The sequence below is a fragment of the Micropterus salmoides genome, unplaced genomic scaffold (genome assembly GCF_014851395.1).
Source record: "Micropterus salmoides isolate LMB-PRFRI ecotype aquatic unplaced genomic scaffold, ASM1485139v1 Ms_hic_scaffold_12, whole genome shotgun sequence".
NCBI lineage: Eukaryota > Metazoa > Chordata > Actinopteri > Centrarchiformes > Centrarchidae > Micropterus > Micropterus salmoides.
The window spans coordinates 29,414,075-29,434,009 of record NW_024040263.1 but is presented as its reverse complement, the minus strand read 5'-3'; the positions used below and the strand labels follow the sequence as shown (position 1 = coordinate 29,434,009).

At 40.5% G+C, this 19,935-nt stretch overlaps 1 protein-coding gene across 4 annotated transcripts in view; it reads right to left on the bottom strand.

Moving 5' to 3' along the window:
* The window catches only part of rptor (regulatory associated protein of MTOR, complex 1), a 239,276-nt gene extending 219,601 nt beyond the window's left edge, over window positions 1-19,675 (bottom strand). For 2 of the 4 annotated variants that reach the window (XM_038714432.1, XM_038714434.1), the window contains exons 1-3: window positions 19,147-19,675; window positions 17,897-18,071; window positions 26-128 (exon numbers count right to left, since the gene is read on the bottom strand). In XM_038714432.1, coding sequence (XP_038570360.1) covers window positions 26-128; window positions 17,897-18,064 — 271 coding nt within the window. In that variant the 5' untranslated portion in view covers window positions 18,065-18,071; window positions 19,147-19,675. The remainder of the gene's footprint in view (window positions 1-25; window positions 129-17,896; window positions 18,072-19,146) is intronic. The other 2 variants (XM_038714433.1, XM_038714435.1) reach the window with 1 other exon arrangement.
* Window positions 19,676-19,935: the final 260 nt, after the last annotated feature.

Sequence of the window (19,935 nt, the reverse complement as noted above, 5' to 3'; positions counted from 1 at the left end):
TGTGCGTCTGTGGGGACTCACTCACCTATCCAACACTCCAGTCTGGCACAGGGGGAGGTCTTGACCACATCAGGAGGGTCCACTCCCACGTTGAGACACAGCACAAGCGCTACACTCACAGTCTTCATCTGGGGGAGAAGACACCGGACACAGCATTACCCTCACGTCACTCTCCAATGTTTAATTCAAAACAAACTAGTGGATTAATTTCCAACACAACATTAAATCTTCATTCATCAGAGAAACTGGACTGAGCCCACATGCTTGTACTCAGGTCCGTCCTGGGAGTTTTCCAGTAAACCACATTCTGCTGCTGCTGCTGCTGCTGCCGCTGCCGCTGCTGGCTACTGAAGCTCCAGTGGAGCAGTGAAGGTTAAGTGTCTCGCCCGGGGGAAACTCAACACTAGATACTGAGAAAGGAGTTATTATCTTCCCTTCCACGTTTTACCCATCTGGTCCAGGGATTCCATTATGTCTAAAACTGAGGCTAGTTTCAGTGCATCAACGAATTTAACCTGCAGTCTCAAAGGTTTGTCACTGACTGTACAGGTCAGGTTGCAAGCATTCATTTGGAAGAGTAGAATCATAACAGACTGAAAGCCACACAAGGTAACGACCACAACCCAGAAAACCACTGGGACAGGAAGTGAGCAGAAATAGAACAACCATTGATCCATGGGTTATGTGGCAAGTCCTGACTCACACACACACACACTTGATCAGACAGGTCTCCTACAGTGCAAATTACACATTGCAGTTAACAGTGATCCATCACTCCATCTCCACTGTCAGCACCTCAGAAACTCTTTTCTTTGTGCACAGCAAACACCTTTATGACACCATGGCACCCAACCTGTAACTCTAATGATTACAGGAACTCTTGTCCTTTAACACAGCTCTCTGTCTTATAAAAGCACAAAATATATATCAGTGACAACATCTGTATCTTGTAAATATTGTTTGTTGACATTAATGCAGTGTTAAAAAGTAAGAAACTTAAGAAGTACTTAACTTAAACTTATAAAAAGTAGTGCTACTTAGATATTCTTTGGGTTTAGTTAATATGATGAACTTGTTAAAGGAGGGTCACTGGATCTCTGCTCCATAAAATTCTCATCTCTGCCACTGATCAACTCACGAGGACAGTTATTGAGGATGGCACTGCTTGACCCAAGCTGACCAGTGACTGCTTCATTATCGTGTCACTTTGTAAATCAAAGTCTGATAGCCTTTCATCTGGGACAGCACTCTTGTCTCCAATTAGCCGTCGGTCAGCTACATGCAGAGTTCCACACGGGGCTCAAATCTTTATTGCAGCTCCTTGGTTACGATTTTGCTGAAATCAGATCAAAACAAAGAATCTAGATTTTTTCAAGGCTGCAGAGAACTACTGTAACTGCTATAAGAGTCATAAAAGCTTCCCTGAACGCACCAGGGTTTGTTACTAGAAGATGAACCAGCAACACTATGGGCAAACTGAGAACTGACTAAGCTTACGTGCTAGATGAAAAGTTAAGTGACCACCAAAGTAATTACAATTTATCCTTTGGGGGAAATAAATGTGCGTGCCAAATTTCATCCAATAAGTTATGGAGACATTTCACCTCATGGAGGCCCTTAAAGAAAGGACAGGGGATCACCAAAGTCATTAGGATTCTTCCACTGGGCACCATGAAGATCTGTACAAAATCCAGGGCAAGTCCTTCAGTACAGATGGAGAGATTTCACAGGATAAATGAAAGCTTTGACCTATTTGTGGCCCTAGATTTAAAGTGAGGGGATCACATTTATTGGTTTTTTCATTTTAGTGTGCGTTTGCATATATATGTTCTTCTGCTCCCACTATTACCCAGAGATGGAGTGGGGTTGGGATGGGAACTCTGAAAAGGGGTGGGGAACTTTTTATATACAGTCTATGGTGGGGAATAGAAAACGACAAAAATGAGCACAGTACCTCTCTTTGGCTACTTGTTTTGTAGACACTTGTTTCTTTGATGCTCAATAAAATATATTTGAAAAAAAAAAAAAAAAAAAGTGAGGGATCACCAGGTCAACAGGATTCATACTCTTGGCACCATCAATGTTAAAGTTTAATGGAAATCCATCCAATAGCTTTTTGAGATTTATTTAAGTCTGGACCCAAACTGCGGACCAACCAACACTGCCATCCCTAGAGCCACGCTGCTAGCATGGCTAAAAACTAAAACTGATACATTCACTGTCCATAAGTCAAGGCTGGGTAACATCCAGAGACTGTATATCAGAAGTGGACGTAGTCATGGTGACGTCACCCGTTGGTTTGTGGACTGCCGTTTTGAAGCCTCGATTTTGGCCGATAGGGCACTGCCATGTTGATTTTTTGCAACCAGCGACACCGGGCGTGACCATATTTGGGCGAGACGGTGCCGCTAACGGCCGTGTGTGGAGCTAGCTAGCTTGCTTAGCTAGGTGCATCTGTAATTCACGTTAACGGTCATCAAGCGAACAACAGTCTTAAAACCAAATGTACTCACCAGAGAAAGTGAACAGCACTGACTCCTAATAAGCTTTTTCAATGGTAAGGTCAGTACTGGGTTATAGAAATGACAACAACTGTACACACTTATTTTGAGAGCTATAACCACCTGATACGCGTACAAATCGCCGTGTAGGTCAGTGCAATAGTGCCAAGTGACCTTTAGCGGGTAGTGTTAGATACTGTCTCTGTGTGTAATATAGACCTATACACCACACGTTGTGTGTGTACAGTGGGTTACATGACGTCCCACTGCTGAGCAGGGTGAGGAGGACTGTCATTAAGGAGCCTTCTACTTTCCAACCAACAAAAGGTCAGTAGTGGGACGCACATACACATAGCTTCATTCATTTTCACCTGACCTCCTCAACCCTCGCCCTTTTCCTGCCTGCATGGTGTGCATCATGAACCCATCCTGATGAATGGGAACTGATGCACATGTTTTCTGCTTGGGTACATAACTATATGAACACAATACGTGGTTACTGTGAAAAATTACTAAGTTGGCAGTTCCATCACTGCTTAGCGCGATATTCCCGAAAACTAAGGGCCTTTCCGAAACTAAACCCTCACCACTTCCACTGCGTTCCGATCCACAGTGTACGTAAACAGTACTCCCTGCTCCCTGCACAGGGAATGTCGGTTAAGGGAACTTCCCTCCAATAAATTCTTCCATTCAGAACACCGCTGCTACTGTGGACATTTTATAAAATTAAATATTGAATATACATAAAAACAAACTGATACAATTATAAAACTTATATTTCCATAACTTGTTCTATTTATATTCTATTAAAATTAATGTTGTTTGTGAATAAATGTGATTGGATTAATTTACAAGAAATGCGGTGTCAGTCTTAAAAATATTCATATGAGCATTGTTGTTTTTAGGCAACCTAACCTCTGAAATTATCATATAAATAATGATAACATTAGTTACAACGACAATAATTACAGATATACGAACTCTGTGGTCTGCACTATTGTTAGTTTTTGCCTCTGAGCCATGACATGAATTTTCGGATGACATGAATAAGATTCGGTAAAAACAACACAAGTTGTATTGTCTATCAGACAAGAGCATGTTTTTTTAATTAAACATAATCTTTGGGCTACGTTGTTGATGTGAAATGTTTGCGTAGTTTCGGAATTAAAAAATCCTACATGTTAACCAGCGAAGTTACAAGGAACTCACATTTGAAAGAAAGGTCTCTCATCGTGCAGCAAAGGGTGTTACACACCTTCAATGAGCCGGCATCAGTGCTCACTCGGCATTGGAGGGTTTTACAACCTACTACCACTCCGCCCTCATTGGTTTCGGATGGCACTCAATGTGGCGGACCCTCCGCATGAATGTGCAAATGAAGTGAAAGTAAGTAGGGAGGTAGGGCTTTATTTCGAGCTGAAATGAGAGCTTTCACTATGAAAACATCTGTTGGACATTCAAAAAGAGTCAGAAGTTTGCTTGACACATCTCTGAAATAACCCATGAGATTGGATTCCCTGACTGCAAAGTGCTGCAATTTACTCTGCCTGGAGATGAACATCGTCCATAGGTTGATGGATGTGGATTAATCCACTCCAGCAAACGCTTTACTGTGAACATGTGAAACAGTCTCTTCATAATTAATTTTTATAATTGGGAGAGAAAATCTAATCACACATTGTGAGGTTCGATCACACAACCCTCCGACTAAGAGGCCTGTGTATTACTGACTGAGCTAACCAGGCACACTAACAAGTGGTTTTAAATTTTCATTTGACTGAATGTTCTGCCTCGCTATCTAATGGCTTAAAAAAAATTGTCCCGATGCCAAATGTATTTGTCGACACCTGGTCTACAGCCTACAAGTACAGGCTCTGTGAGACTCTACTAAATGCTAATGTCTGAATGCTTACATGCTCACAATGACACGGTTAACATGCTGATGTTTAGCAGGTATAATGTCTTCCATGTTTACAATCTTAGTTGCTTTTTAGTATGCAATCATTTGCTAATTAGAGCTACACATAATGTGCAGTACAGTGCAGTATTGGCCAAATAAAACATTTTACCTGCTGGTGGTACCAGAGGAAAAGTCAGGGGATCACCAGAGTCATTTGGCTTCATCTTCATCACAATTTATCCAGTAGTTGTTGAGATATTTCAGTCTGACCAACTGGGAAAAAATGTTCAATCATTAAAACTTACCACAGAGATAAATGATCACATTAACTGGCTATTGTGAACTTCCCAAAGTTGCCATGTATTGTGGAGATGGAATAAAAAAACAAATGAGGGCCAATGCAAGAAACACACCTGCGAAGCAAGTAACCTAGACTAATGAGCACTATAAGTCATTTAAGACAGACATCTTAAATGACAGTATGTCTGGAGAGAGCCAACAGATGTCTCAAATACACACTTGTCTGCTGCCAACTTGTGATGGTATCTTTAAATCCAATGATAGCTCAAGAGTTGTTTTAAGAACACTAGAAAGAAGCTAAAAGCCAACCATGGCCTCCCCAGTCACCAGATCTAAAACTCAGTGAGGTGTCATGAGACATACAGTAAAGATTTTCACTTCCTTCATCCTTCAAAGAACTGGAAGTTTCCCTTCAAGAATGGTCTCATGTCTCTGAACACACAGCTCAGGACCTTAGTGACAAAAAATCCAATGAAGATGCAAGCTGTTTGGATGGCAAAGGGTGGCCCTACTGCTTATAATACCCTTAATAATATATATTTAAACTATGAGGCATTTCCCATGATTTTTGTCCCAACTTCTGCATTTCTCCATCTCACTCTTTAAAGAAAGGCAGGATGGAGTTAGATCCGCTGTTTACAGAAAGAGCACGTTATTGCAAGTAATTTTAGCTCAAAGCAGAAATGTGATCTCCTTACACAAAACACATGTGCACAAGAAAGCCCAAAAGCCTTCACTCAATGTTTAAACTGTTGATATGCACGTGCGTGCCTGCTCTCTATAAGCTCTGCAGGGGCTGCTAAATATCACCACTAATATCCTGGGAAAGACATCCATCTTATCTAAAAGATACTACAAAGACACAGACTCAACTGGAAAGAAACAGGACAGGTTTGCCCTTTAAAATACATCAGCTGAAATGACAGCACACTTTGGAGACGTTTTAATGCGCGAGAGAGAAAAGGTGTTACTGTCATGGCAGATAAAATGTCAAGAGATGGTAATGAGTAGTTCATTTTCAACAAGTAAAGTCACCAAGGATCAACATTTTTTTTCACTCAAAATACACAAAAGCTACAGAATTACTAAGCAGTCGCAACCAGAGGTACAGGGAGGACATGTGACTACACTCGCAGCACCACAGGGGTTTCACATCGGTGTGGATCAGTTACAATTAAGTGGCTCGAGATGGCGAGATAATTAACATCCCTAATATAAAACAGCCTTGATGAAATTGTTTTTTTTTGTTTTTTTTCATCCAGCATTCAACGCAGTCTATATATAATACATTTGACATTCATTTGCATGTGAATAATACAGATGGATGAGGAGCAGTGGTTTTCTGTTCCAGCTCATCATTGCGTACTACATGGCATTTGAGTGTGGCGGCACACAGATGTGGTCCACATTATTCTCATTGATTTATCTGCTTGTTTATTTCACATTTTACCTCCCTCTCTCTCTCACACACACACACACACACACACACAAAAACAACAGTGAAAACAAAAAGTAGTAGCTCATTTATCAACCAGGTTTGGAAATAACTGGCTTGCTATGAGGTAAAATGCTGGCAAATTTATTGGGCAGAAAAAAAACAATCTACCCTGAGGGAAACTGCCAGACCTTAGACTTTGTTCATAAGGTTGGGTGTAGTTCCCATTAAGGTAAAATAAACATTAATGAAAGCAGACAGAACTGAACGGCTCTATACAAACTGATTTATAACTGTGATATAAGGAGGCCAATGCAGAATCCAAATTCAGAAAAACTTAACTGGTTTTGTGTTATAGAAAATATGAAATTAAATAAACTTTAAGTCGTAAAAAACAAAAGTACTAACTTTATCTGGGGCTTTCAATTACATCTCATGGTTTCCATCAGCACTGATAAGGGCCAGGAAGTGTGGTTTAAATAAAGAAAATAAATGGTTTAGGGCTACTGTATATGCTCTACCCTTGAATTCAAGGTACATGAAAGGAAATTAAGGAAAGGAGCTAAAATTAATTAAAAAGATATACTGACAACATTCAATAATCTACTAATCACTTAAGTAAATCAAGAAGTAGTCAAGTAAAAAATGAAAAACATCCACTGGCTCCAGTTGTTTTAAATTTGAGGCTGTGTATATTGAACACTGAGTTTTGGACTGTTGGTTGGACAAAACAAGAAATTTCAAAACATCACCTTAGACTCCGGGCATTTTTCACTGTCTTTGACTACTACTGAACAATGACAACAAAAGTCATCCCTAGAAAAAGCACACAGAGTTGGACTCAAATAAAAAGAAAGAGGAACGTTAAAAACAATGATGACTAGAATGAGTGAAAGATGAGCAAGGTACCAGTAACAAGTGGTTCTCTATCAAATCTGCCTGTCTCAGAAGTCATCAAGTGAGCATATAGACTTAACACAATTTGATTTTAATAGATATGGTATGATGTACCTAATGGATTCCCAATAATCCATTAGGTACATACAGATTGTGACAGAGCATCAGAAGAGCACACTTTGCTTTTTCAAGCACCAAGTCTGAGCCTTTGCTGCGATAAAAAGTTATGCAGAGTGAAAAAAGTAACAGAACCGCAGAGAGAATGAGACAGACAGGGAAGAAGGAGGGAGATGGAAAGAGATAAACTAATACATGTGAGCATGTGTCTTCCTGTTTGGTCCTGTGCATATAATTGGTTGCCATCCTCTTCTCATTAACAACTGCACAGGACTCCAGGGGACTTTCCAGCAGTTTCCCTCAGCGCCCTTTTAAGACTCCCATATAGCCCCCAGCACCGCTCGCTGTCGATCAATGGCCCCTGATTACTCCATTTGTTAGGCCCGGAATAAATGAAGGTTATTAAATTGGTGGGGAGCATCGATCTCCTCCCGGCGTGCCAAAGCTAGCTGGCAGCAACAGGTCAGATATTGGACACTTCAGCTGAAAGTCCAGAAAAGACCTAACAGAGTGGACTACTCTTGAAATAGAGTGTTTGGGGGATGTCTAAAACAAAGTATGTGGAAAATATTTTTGCCAAAGTGGACGGTCGCAAGCTCAGCAGGAGGAGCAGCAAGAGTGTTATAAAGGGTTCAGTATGCTTTGAACAAATAGCCAAGCTAAAAGCTTGCTATCATAGCCTCCTTCAGACAGCATCACTCTTCCTCCCTCCAAGAAATTTGTGTCTCTTGTGTGTCTTTATAACACACATAATGAATCATACAAATGGGGATGCTTTCAGCAAGTCCCTCGGATTGTCAAAGGCATTCACAGTGTTGTACAAAAAGTGACAGAATTTGTGGGTAAACTGAAACAAGCAACAATCTGAAGGCCGTACTTCAAAACTCTGCTGACCCCATTTTTCAATTTAAAACTCCAGGTAGCATTTTAGTGCAGACTGCCAAAAACGGAGGACTTCAGAAACGATGACGCAGACGCTCATGTTTGGCTCTCTGATTGGGTCTTATAGGTCATGCAAAGCAGAAACACGATGCTTTGACTTGGTATTTTTATTAAAATATTTTGTATTATGCAAATAACACTTATAAACTACAAGTGTACTGTGAATGTTCCTGTATTTACTTTGCAATGACTCCCAGTCTGTTTTCTGCTGTCACAGTCTCTCTTAATTCCCGCGTTACATTCAGTAACTGTTCCAGCTCATTACTGGTCCATGCAAAATAAAATCTGGTGTGATTCTTCGTCTCTAGTACTTTATTCTTTCGCTAAATCTTCTGTAACTACAGAATAGACCATCTGCTTCATGTTTACACCCGCACGCGCATGCCCAGTGTACGTGAACGGCCACTAGATGTGAGTTTTCAGTTGTAGTATAGACAGATATCAACTCTGACGCACAGCTAAAACGCTGATGTGGATGGTGATCGCTTTTAAACAAAAACGGAGTAGTGTGGATGGGGCCCAAGGATGTGTGGATGGTCCTATTTAAGGGAAAATAGACGATAATGCAGCGAGTGCTTTTGGACGGGACTACTCTTGATTGACAGGCCGCTACCATGGCAACCTGTTCACTGCGACTCGTGTCCGCTACTCTGTGTACATTTTTCATAAATGGCTGTCAGCAGGAGAGCACGTCATGTTTGAGTCTGTTAGTATGTTTTGTTTTGAAAGTAAATAGTTTTGTTAGCCTTTTTATTTTTTATAATTTTAACTCACATTTTTATTTAGTTCTTTTTTTTATATCCAGGATGTATTTAATAAACGCTTAAACACTTTCGGAAGGAGGGACAGTAAAAATTGTCTTCGGGCCAGTAAGTTTCAAACCCACTGGCCCGGTGGGGCCAGTTGCAAAAATGTTGAGCCATGTAACATATAAAATAAAACACTATAAACAGTTATTTATATACACACGTATACACCCCGAACATTACACAGTGCATTTTTTGAATTTGCATCTGGGGTGAATGTAAACAGCAGCAACCAGATGATAATAGAAAGTTTTCATCATCAATGTAAAACACAGAGTCCACTTCCTCTCATGTTGCCGGAGTCACATGGACCAGCTGCTGAGTGCTTGATCCAGGATGTTGATGGGGCAGGTCTCTGTAACGATGTGACTTGGAAAGTTACGGAAATTGTCCAACAAAACCGGTGATCATTCTACGGCCAGAAAGAGAGTTTCACATGCTGTTAGATGCTTGGACAAGGCCTTTGTTTTAAGCACACTGAGGCTGTTAGCTATATGGGTATTTGCAGATGTAAGAACCTGTACTGTTGTCAAGATCCAACAAGGAGCGCCTGTGGATGTGTGCGCATGACTCACTGAAAATATACAAGTGCACATTAAGTAGACAATAAGTATTTGCTGTGGACATACTGTACACCTACACTATTTGTGTAAGTGTCTGTCTGCACAAGCATTCTAAATTTTATTTATATAAGGAGGAGCAAGTACTTTTCCAGCAACACCCTAATCCTTTCTCACAGTGTTACAGACCTATATGTTAAAAATCTATACAGTTACATAATCTCCAAAACCTTTGTAAATGTGCAGAAGTTTCGCTGTGTTTACACTTTTCGCATTGAATCTAAAAAAGTTGCATTAGTGGGAAGAAATTAAGTGATGGATTAATAGTGACCCTTTGCTGTGAAAGACGAAGCCCTCAACTGGGACAATGAACACAGTCTATACTGAAAACACAAAATTTGAAAGCATAAGATTGTGATACAGGTGGTTTGGCTGCGATGCAAAAGTCGAACCGTTTTAGGCGCTTCCTACAAGCCTTAAAAAGCTACAGCAGTTTCTCATTGACACTGTTCACTTGCCAAAGTCTCCACATTCATCTCTAACGTCACTGCAGACTTTTACTGTACATTAATCATCATTCCCGATAAAAACCATCAGCATTTTGCTTCCCTTAATGACAATGATACAGAGAGGAAATGAAAGATGATATAAACTGAGGCTGATTCATTTTCATGCAACTAATGGCTTCGATGAAACCCCCCCGAGGATACATGAAATTCTCGGAAATCCAGAAATCCCACAGGTGCTTAAAATATAGCAAAAGGTTTTTCCACACAGGAAGGTCAGAGGTCATGTCAAAACCAGTGTCAGAACTGCATCTTTCTTCAGTAACTTGCTCAAGGGCACTTCAGCAGGGCGGGAGCTTGATAACAAGTAATCTTTAAAGTGAACCTGCTGCCATAATTCAACACCAGTATGAAATCACTTGCATGTAATTATTTTTAGTGAAAACACATTTTGTTTTCTTGCCTCTGTGGCTAAAAGTCTATATACTACCTAATGAAAAGCGTACATTGATTGAATTCAACTAATGATGCAGAAGATGAAGTGGCAAAGCCGCATGTCTCATTTCCACATTATTACAATGGGCTTAGATATTGATGACTTATTGATTTCATTATTCCTAAGTCGAAAAACCCAGCAGGCAACGCGTGTGTGGAAACCAGCAGAGAGGGATATGGGAGAAATTTAAATTAATCTTGCGTGAATGTTTGTCCAACACAACAAGACAACTTATATTCAAATATATGTTGTTGTTTTTTGTTTTTTTTAAAGATCAAAACTGGACTGCCCTGAGCCCTTTGTAATTCTGAAAGGGAGATTACTTAAATGACAAATGACCCGATGTGTTCCATTTTAAAATCTGAGGGAAGAGCGTTGTTTTACAAACACCCGCAGGCTATTTTCACACAGCTACAAACTGCTTTGACAATTCAACACCAATGTGCTGTCACTGTGTTAATTACAGCAGTGCTGTGGGCATTAGGGAAGATAAAGGGAACAACTACGCCACTGATGACAAATACAAAAATATTGTGATAGACTATCATAAAGGTCATGGTGAATAATAGTTAAAGTAAAGCCTTGTTGTGCTAGTGTGTCAGATAGTGAGAACAAAATACACTCCACTGCAGAAAAGAATGTATAAGACACAATAGAGTCCCAGTTTTGAGTCTTACCCTGGTTTTGATCATATTGAAGATGACATTTGCATCAACCGTATTGTATGGATTTGCTTTGTCATCTAATCAGCAGCAATGAAGACAGTCAGGATTATTTAATTACGTTTAAAATCCTCTGCATTACCAGTGTCGGATTTTCATTATATTTTTTGTTTTACTAACTACTACTAAGCTCAGTGATCACAAATCTGAATACGTAGTACATAAGGTGTCTCAAAACCAGAGGAAGGATCCTAACGTTTACATGAGCATACACATTACCTGGAGTGGGTACTCCAGAAATCTAAACATAACAAGGATACTAATAATGCATTTCCATGGGCTGGGGTTGGTCCATGTTAATTACCCAGACCTGTACCAAGCCCCGTGAACACATACATTTCCACTTCCACCTCTGTGTTCAGCTTTCAGAACTTTTGCAGCTTCTATCTGACATATAACTATTGGATATCGGCCCTATGCGGATTCAAATAGCTGGATTTGGTGATTCGGTGACAAGGGGGCCAATCTATTCTGCCAATCTATTCAAATCAATGACAGACATTTTGCAGTTGCTAAAATATTTGAGAAATAAATTTGTAACCAACTCACTGTACATTAATAATTATAACATTTTATGTCCACATCAATCTGGCTTCAGATCTAATTTTTCTACTTCAACTGCTCTCTTAAAACTTACAAATGATGTCTTCTCGGATTTTGATAATGGTCATTTCATTGGTGCTGCTTTCATTGATCTCTCAAAGGCCTTCAATATGGTTGACCATTACCTTCTACTGGATAAGCTTTACTCTATTGGTTTGAATAAACATGCTGTGCTCTGGTTTAATTCCTGTTTGCATAATAGGTGTCAGTGTGTTGTTTACCAAGGATTCTAGTCAGACTATTTAATTGTTGATAAAGGTGTTCCTCAAGGCTCAACTTTAGGCCCCTTACTTTTCTCAATCTTTATCAATGACCTGGCACAAGTTTGTTCTCATTGTAATTTAGAGCTTTATGCTGATGACACTGTCATCTATACCTCTGTCCGTGATTTGCTGCAAGTTCAAGGAACTCTTCAATCTGACTTTGACAACAGTGGCTGTTCATTAATAAACTTCTGTTGAACATGAAGAAATCCTGCTCCATGGTGTTTTCCACAATACAAAATCGCCGTTGTGCTTCTTGTTTTGAAATAAAGTTTTTAGATGGATCCCTTATGCAGAATGTGGAGGAATTTAAATATTTGGGCCTTTGGCTTGACTCCAACCTTACCTTTAAGATACACATTGATAATATCATTAGGAAAGTATATGGATGTCTTAACACTCTGTACAGATCAATCAATTGTTATTCTACTCAAGTCAGAAACAAAATTATTTCTCAACTGGTAATGCCAATCAGTGATTATGCAGACATAGTCTACACTAATACCTTTGAGTCCAATCGTAGACCTCTTAATGTTGTATTCAATTCCCTTTGCAGATTTATATTAAACTGTCCATTTAAAACTCATCATTGTCTTATGTATGACTCATTAAACTGGCTGCAACCCAAACCACGAAGGGATTACCACTGGATTCTGTTTATCTTCAAATGTGTTTATTTCAATTGTCCTGCATACCTTAAACAGCACTTAATACCTTATTGCTCGACATACTCACTTAGACACCTCCAATGTCCAACAAATTTTACGGTACCAAGGTCGTTTTCTGTAGCTGGTAGGAGAGCATTTCAATATAAAGCTCCTCAAGACTGGAATAACCTTCCTCTTTTCCTAAGATCTATTTCCACATTTCGCTTATTCAAATCGTCACTTTTTTCTTTTCTTAAAACTACATGCTCTTGTTATTAAGAATACCAATGGTATTACATATAAATGGTTTATGTAGAAAATATATATTAGTATGTATAGGAACATGACTCTTTTTGTCTTCATTCTCTTTATCTTGATTTTCTTTGAACATTCCTATGTGAGATGTGACGTTATCCTGCATGTTACATTTTGTCATAAGGCATATTGATAAATGACGTATTGGTTGTTTAATGCACTCGGCTGATTATTTGTCAATATACTTTAATATATGTGCTATGTTAATTGTGGGGGTCAGGGCAGGTGAGCGAGTTTTTGTTTGTATAAATATATGTGTTTGTATTGTGTTTGTATATGTGTGGTTAATTTTGTGTCTATGTATGTATGCTGCAGGAGCCCCTTGAAAATAAGATGATACATCTCAAGGGGTTATCCTGAAAATTCAAATTCAGACATACTACGCAATGCATCAACAGTGCCACGAACATTTTGCTAGGTGAGGTAACATAGCATAGAGGGAGCTAAAAACAACGCCAACAAGTTCTACAGCTGCTTACAATATCTGCAAAGCCAATCTTTCGAGGAGTAGCACTGAAAAATAGGACACAATCAACCTATTCAAGCACCTCCAGAAGCATAGTTAGTAAGCAATGTTTAAGTCAGGCCTGATGTTGCTGGTTGCTTCAATAAAACTTTAAAACATTCTTTTATGTCACATTTTCATTATAAAGCTGACTTATAACTGCAGTTTTGGCAACTAAAAGATGAGGCCTGGTTGTCAGCCTAACAACCGCTTTTAAAAGTTAGTGTTGAGTCGTGTTTCTACTGGTAACCCAGCGGGAGGCTTTAACGGTGAAGCATCTAAAAGAAACAACAAAGACAAACTTTTTTTGTGTTGCTATTCTTCAACAAAACAGGTGTACATAATAAGATATGGACATAATGGGAATTGCAGAGGGGCAAAGTACAAACAAAAAAGTCATAAGGAGCTGTTAGATGAAGAGCTAAAGAAACTGCTTCTGTGTTTTCTGCAAACCACACAACAACTTCTAAAACAACGTAAACAATAAACAGCATGATGTCCATGTAAATGCACTCAAACAGAGGATTTTGAACATCTCATATTTTATCATGTTTGGTTGAATCTTCAGCAATGAGCTCAATGTTGTTTACATATAAATAAATATTATTAAAAAGTTATTTGTGAATTTTTTTTTTTTTAAAGAATTTGACACTATAACAAAGACGAGGGTAGCCAATTAATCTGCTGTACACCCTCCACTGTGCCTTGCATGGCCCCTCTGCCTCCACGAGATTGCCAGCATGACAAAGTCCTTTCCATTTGTTATTGGAAAGTAAAATCAATTCTGATTCACCTTCACAAGCTGAACATGTCCCATACACACATAGTCCTAAAAATAAACCTCGACGACACCATTTCTATGTCTGACAGAATATCGGGCTGGGACAAATGGGCATTCAGAGGCAGACAGGACGCTGGCAGGGTTCATAAAGAGGCTACAGCGTTAGACTAAGAAGGGGTAGACATAAAGTTTGCATCAAGTTTGCGTCAAGCCACTGACGTAATACACCTTACAGCTCCACAGGGGATTGTGAAGCATAAAAGGGAGAGAAAGGTTTCATTGTACGTAAGGTAGGTCACCTTACATCCAGCTTTGAGGCAATTTATCTGTTTAATGTTTAATCCTCTGGGGCCAGATGCCTAAAAATCAATTCAAGACTAAACTTGGATGGATATGGATACGCATTACTTTTGTTTGATTTCAAACAGTGATTTTCCAATTGCAACTTTTGACTTAGTTACAACCTACAACATCAGTTGACGTTTGTGAGGCATCAGGATAAAAAACAAGTGTCAATAATGGTCAAAGCCTGTGCTGCAATCATTTATCTTATCAGGTCGAGGTTCATGTTTGTTTGCTATCAACATGCAGGTGTCATGTTCTATGTTCACTGTGAGTGCGAGAAACAACTTATCACAACATCTGTTTACTGAATTAGTGTCATTTTTTAAAGTTTCTTAAAGGGAACCAATCAAAACTATGTAAAATCTTTGTAAATCTAATCACACTGATTCACTCTCTCTGCTTTAATTTCATTCTGCAGGTCTGACAGCTCAACAAAGGAAACATGATACACAGTGCGACACTTCTGATCTTAATTCATTTTACTACAAGTAACATTACTGACAAATATAACACTCCATTTCTAATGAACAATTAAGTGAGAGACGCTTGTCCTCTCATACTAGCTCTGACCTGGCTTGGACTGTCCAACACTGACTATTATCATGATTCTACTTGGCAGGTGCAGGAGACGTACACACAATCATGCTGCACACAGAGATGGATACAAAAACAGCTGTGCGCAATTGTAAATACACACACACACACACACACTTATTTGCCCAACAGGGAAATAAACACACCATTTTGACCGATAGGCCTCCCTCTCTCCTACTGTGTTCATACAGAGACAACTCTGCGAGTGTGAGTGTGTGTGTACATGTCTCCAAGAGCAAGACCTCTGATTTCCCACAGTGCAGAACATCATTGACAGCCCACTTGTAAGCCTCTCGCTGCACATTTCTCTCACCAGGCTTAACTGTTCACATACCAACTCGCTCGATATCCTAACTGCAAAAAATACTGTCCAAAAGCGTAAATCAGTCAAAACAATTACAGGCCAAGTGCTGAATGTGGTGGTCACCCATGAACAACTGAAACGAAAATGTACAAAGCTGCAGAATAATAAAACATTTTTGTGGCAACCAGCCCAAGCAGCCCTCAAACCTCCTGTCCTTGAAATTCACTTTGCCCGTATGTGTTGTATTTTAGTGCTCGGTGCAGAATGCATGGTGCACGTCTTGGACTTTGCGTTGAGAACAGACGTCTGTTTCTGGTGCAACGTCAATCTGCTGCCAACCTGATGATTATGTCAACAAGAGCAAACTAAATACTTGACATCAGTCTGATTCTAACAGAATCTGTTGCTTTGTACTGTGACAACTTCAGTCAGCCTTTTCGTGCTTTGCGCTGCTGCACATATATGAACCAAATTAGCAGGTGTGCTTGGTGGCGCCTACACAGTCCATGCGCCCAAGATCTACCACTTTGTGCTGGTCGTTGCGCCTGCCGTAATTAAATAGACTCTCTGTATGCCATCAGATTATGTTTTCAATGGAGGACGCCCCACAGACTCAGGACTCTGTTAAACAATTGACCTTCACTGAGTTAAAAATTTGACAACACAACTGAATGCTAATGCTGAATGCTATTATTACTATTATCTTACTACTGAATATTTATGGTACAACGTGCAGAAAAATAAATTAAAAGTACACAAAACAAGCTGGTTCTGTATCCATTGCCTTTCATACCCCAATCTTGTTCAGAAAACGATGGCTTTTGAAAACATGGCTTTCAAATAATTTTGCAATTACTGCCATCTTAAGAGACGCATTTAACCCCATGCCAGAGTTCCATTCAAAGACACATTCTTCCTGCGTGAAACACAAAATGCTCTCTTTAGTCGTAGCTCTCTGAGCCCAGTAATGTGAAAGGACACATTCTTCTTACAAGTGTACAAATGAGGCGCTATGGCCTGAAAACGCTCTGAGCAATGAAAAATGTTACACAGTTGATTTAGCACGACTTTCTGATAGGAATGCCCATTTCATCCAGCTTCTATTACCTCTTTTAAATCAATACCAGAGTCACATTTAATGATGCCTTCTTATTCAACATTTCCCTGAAGCATGACACTTTAGTGCGCACTGCGGTGTAATTCCACTGATGTCCTAACAGCAGCGAGGTGTTACATTTTCATTTGGGTACAATTCTACAATAGGTGCGGAGTTTGTGAGGGTTATTAATGACTACGTAGCATTTGCCATCATTATAACAGTGCTGCTCTGTAGCCATGAGGCAATGAAAGAATCGGGTTGGTAGCACTGCAGTGGATCAAACGACAGCTTTATGAGAGCTGACATACACTGTGGCCATTCATGAGGGAAAGCTTTGAGGTTCCCCTGTCAAAGTGTTGCACGGGTAGCCTCCAGCTGAATAAAATGAATTGGCACTGTAATAAAGACGAGGGTAGCCAATGATTTGCTGCCGCATTCTGGCTGTTTAAAGACTGATGTCCTCTCGGAGCACAGTGTGTAGCATCGGTGCATTTGATTTGTCTCTTTAATGGATTGAAATTTTGAAAACTGGCACTGTGGATGGCCAACAGACCCATCCTAAGCACCACCGTTTCCCTTAATGCACCAATCACTGCGAAGCACAAACTAGGAAGACTTCAGTCATCTTTCCGCTCTGGTGTCTAGGCTGCCAAGCGCCTAAACCACCAAGACACTTTTAGTATGAAGTTAGTGTTAAGAAACAGTTTGGGAAATATGTTCATTCCATTCTTGCCAAAAGTTAGACAAGAAGATTGATACACTCTAACATGTGTATGGTAAATATAAAGCTACGCTACTGCAGTTTTTAGTTACAGGGTGGTGGTTGTGCAGTGGAGAAGACTGGTGAGAGAGACCTGGGATCAACTCCCCACTGTCACACATCCACCAATGTGTCCCTCAGCAAGACACTTTACCCCTAGTTGCTCCAGAGGCGTGTGACCTCTGACATACTTAGCAATTGGAAGTCGGTTTGGATAAAAGCATCAGCTAAATGAAATGAAGTAATGTACTCAAACAGGAGGAAATAGTGTATAATAGAGTCGGATTAATACATTTCTGGTGCGCTAACCAGTGTTTACAACAATAGGATGATGTATGTGAGGTTGCACAAGTCTGCGTGAGTTTATTCCCTCAACAACTCTGCATGCACTAGACTGATAGGGCCCCAGGAGAACGAGCCCCTACAAACCACAGCTCGGCACAGGGGGCATCCTTAACCTTCTGAATTACTCCAGACGCAGATGAGCAGATAAATTACCCTGTCCTTCATCCTCCAGCTCTGCGCTAAGGCCTTGGAGCCCTCAATCTTCTCAGAGTGTCGTTTCTTCATGAAGGCCAATGGAAGTTTCCAGTCATTCATGTCGGCCTCCTCTTCCTCTGCGAGGCCCACGGCCGGTGAGTGGAGCAAGTCTGAGTCCATTTTCATCAGGGCCCTACAGGGGAGAGCTCTAGTTAGTAACAGAAATTTGATGAGTTAACCAACAACATGGTCATTTTAGTTGTGGCTGGTACTCTCCTCTCACAACAATAACAAATATTTGGCTGATTAGTCACTTGGTAAATAACTTGAAACTGGAAAGAACCTGAGCTAAATCAAAACATTGCCAATATTAGACTATTTTATGTGGTCAAAGTTTAGTAGAAAAATTTCATATCCTCAAAGTAAGATATTTTTTTCTTAAATATTAAAACAATACAACAAAACTTAAACAACACGCGATCTAACTTCCACCTAAAAGGGCTTTTTGTGCAGTTGTGATGTTTCAAACAAACAGCTCTTCTTCCCAGGAAAGTGAAGCATGCAGATTTCTGTTTCTCTACTAATGTAGTGCGTTTACTTAGTGGCTGTAAAAACAAAAGGCACCGATGGGAAGTGGGTTCTGAATTCAGTAAATGTTTTGACTCCATAGCAGCTGAGTTTTCTAGTTTAGTTCATGGGATGATGGTTATGAGTCATGCTGTGACACTCCTGCGTGAATGAAAACCACAACAACAACTGAAACTAGACACACTCACATCTGGATTCCTTCAGGTCAACCCTGAACTTTTACCTCACTACAACTTTAAAGCAGACTACCTGCCTCTTCAGTGTTTATTACAATCACACTTTCACAGAGGGCAGCACCTAGATGATGTCATGATGGGAGTTGAACGTGAACACTCCTCGAGCAACAATAACTGGGTTATGTGCGCCTGAAATTCTCGCAATACTGTCTTAAAGCTGCACTTCACACCCGGTGCGCTTTGACTGCGAGCAGCTGGCTGCACAGTTAGCAGATACACCGGTCAGCTAACTTAGCTAAGTGCTAGCTAAACTAGCGCGGCTAATCTGACAGCTCTTCCTGAGGTTGGCTCTGGCTATCGATGCCAGCGGTCACACTGCATGAGAGGCAGGTGCTATTTGAAGCAAGCTGCTTGCGAAACATCCCGCACAGAGTCAAGTGCGACAGAGCAGATGTGCAGAAATGGCGCTAGTTGTGACAGAGAAGCGTGCAGATGCGTGCAGACCTTGGTGCGGTGGGATTATCAACCCGGGCTGAGGAACCTCTCCGTCTCCGGACGATGACCGACACGGTCGCACAAATAATCCTGGTCAGAAAATTGTAGGGCAGCGTCCACAGCCGGTATAGTATGTCAAACCCGTCAAATCCAAGCTGGACTGGTGCGTGTTTGCAGGGGAATCTGCGGCTCCTCTCCCCACGGCTCTTCGCTATGGGAAGGGGCTGGAGACGAGGCCCATCTTCACACGGACAGTCTGCCACAGCCACACGAAGCACCGGCCGCACGTATCGATGACTGGGGTCGTGTGGTCTCCTTCCACAAACCAGCGACCCTGGTAGCTGATTTGGTGCGACGGTTTTCGCGGAAATCCCACACAATCCCGAGAATTTCTCCGGAGAGGCACTTCTTCAGCACTTCTACAAGGGCGCAGCCATCTTGGGTTGGACCCAGAATGCACTGTTGGGGCGGCGAGGCTGTCATCAAACGTCACCGCGGTAGTTCCTGTCGCTCACCAAACTCCGCTACTCTTCATAAAACTAGAGACATGTATTTTTAAAAGTCTGCATATCATATACCTACTGACATTTTCCCCTATTCACTAATATGGTTGTCAAATGTTTTTTATTTCTGAAAATGGACCAGAGTTACCAGCTCTGCCTCACCAGCTTGTAACTCCTTATAAAATCTTGTTAAATTGAAAAAGACTAGTCTCTCTTTGCAATTGGTTTGACTGATTCCACTATGTGTCATTGTTTGTCATTTAAGCTGTGTGAATTATTGTGAGTTAAGTTGTTC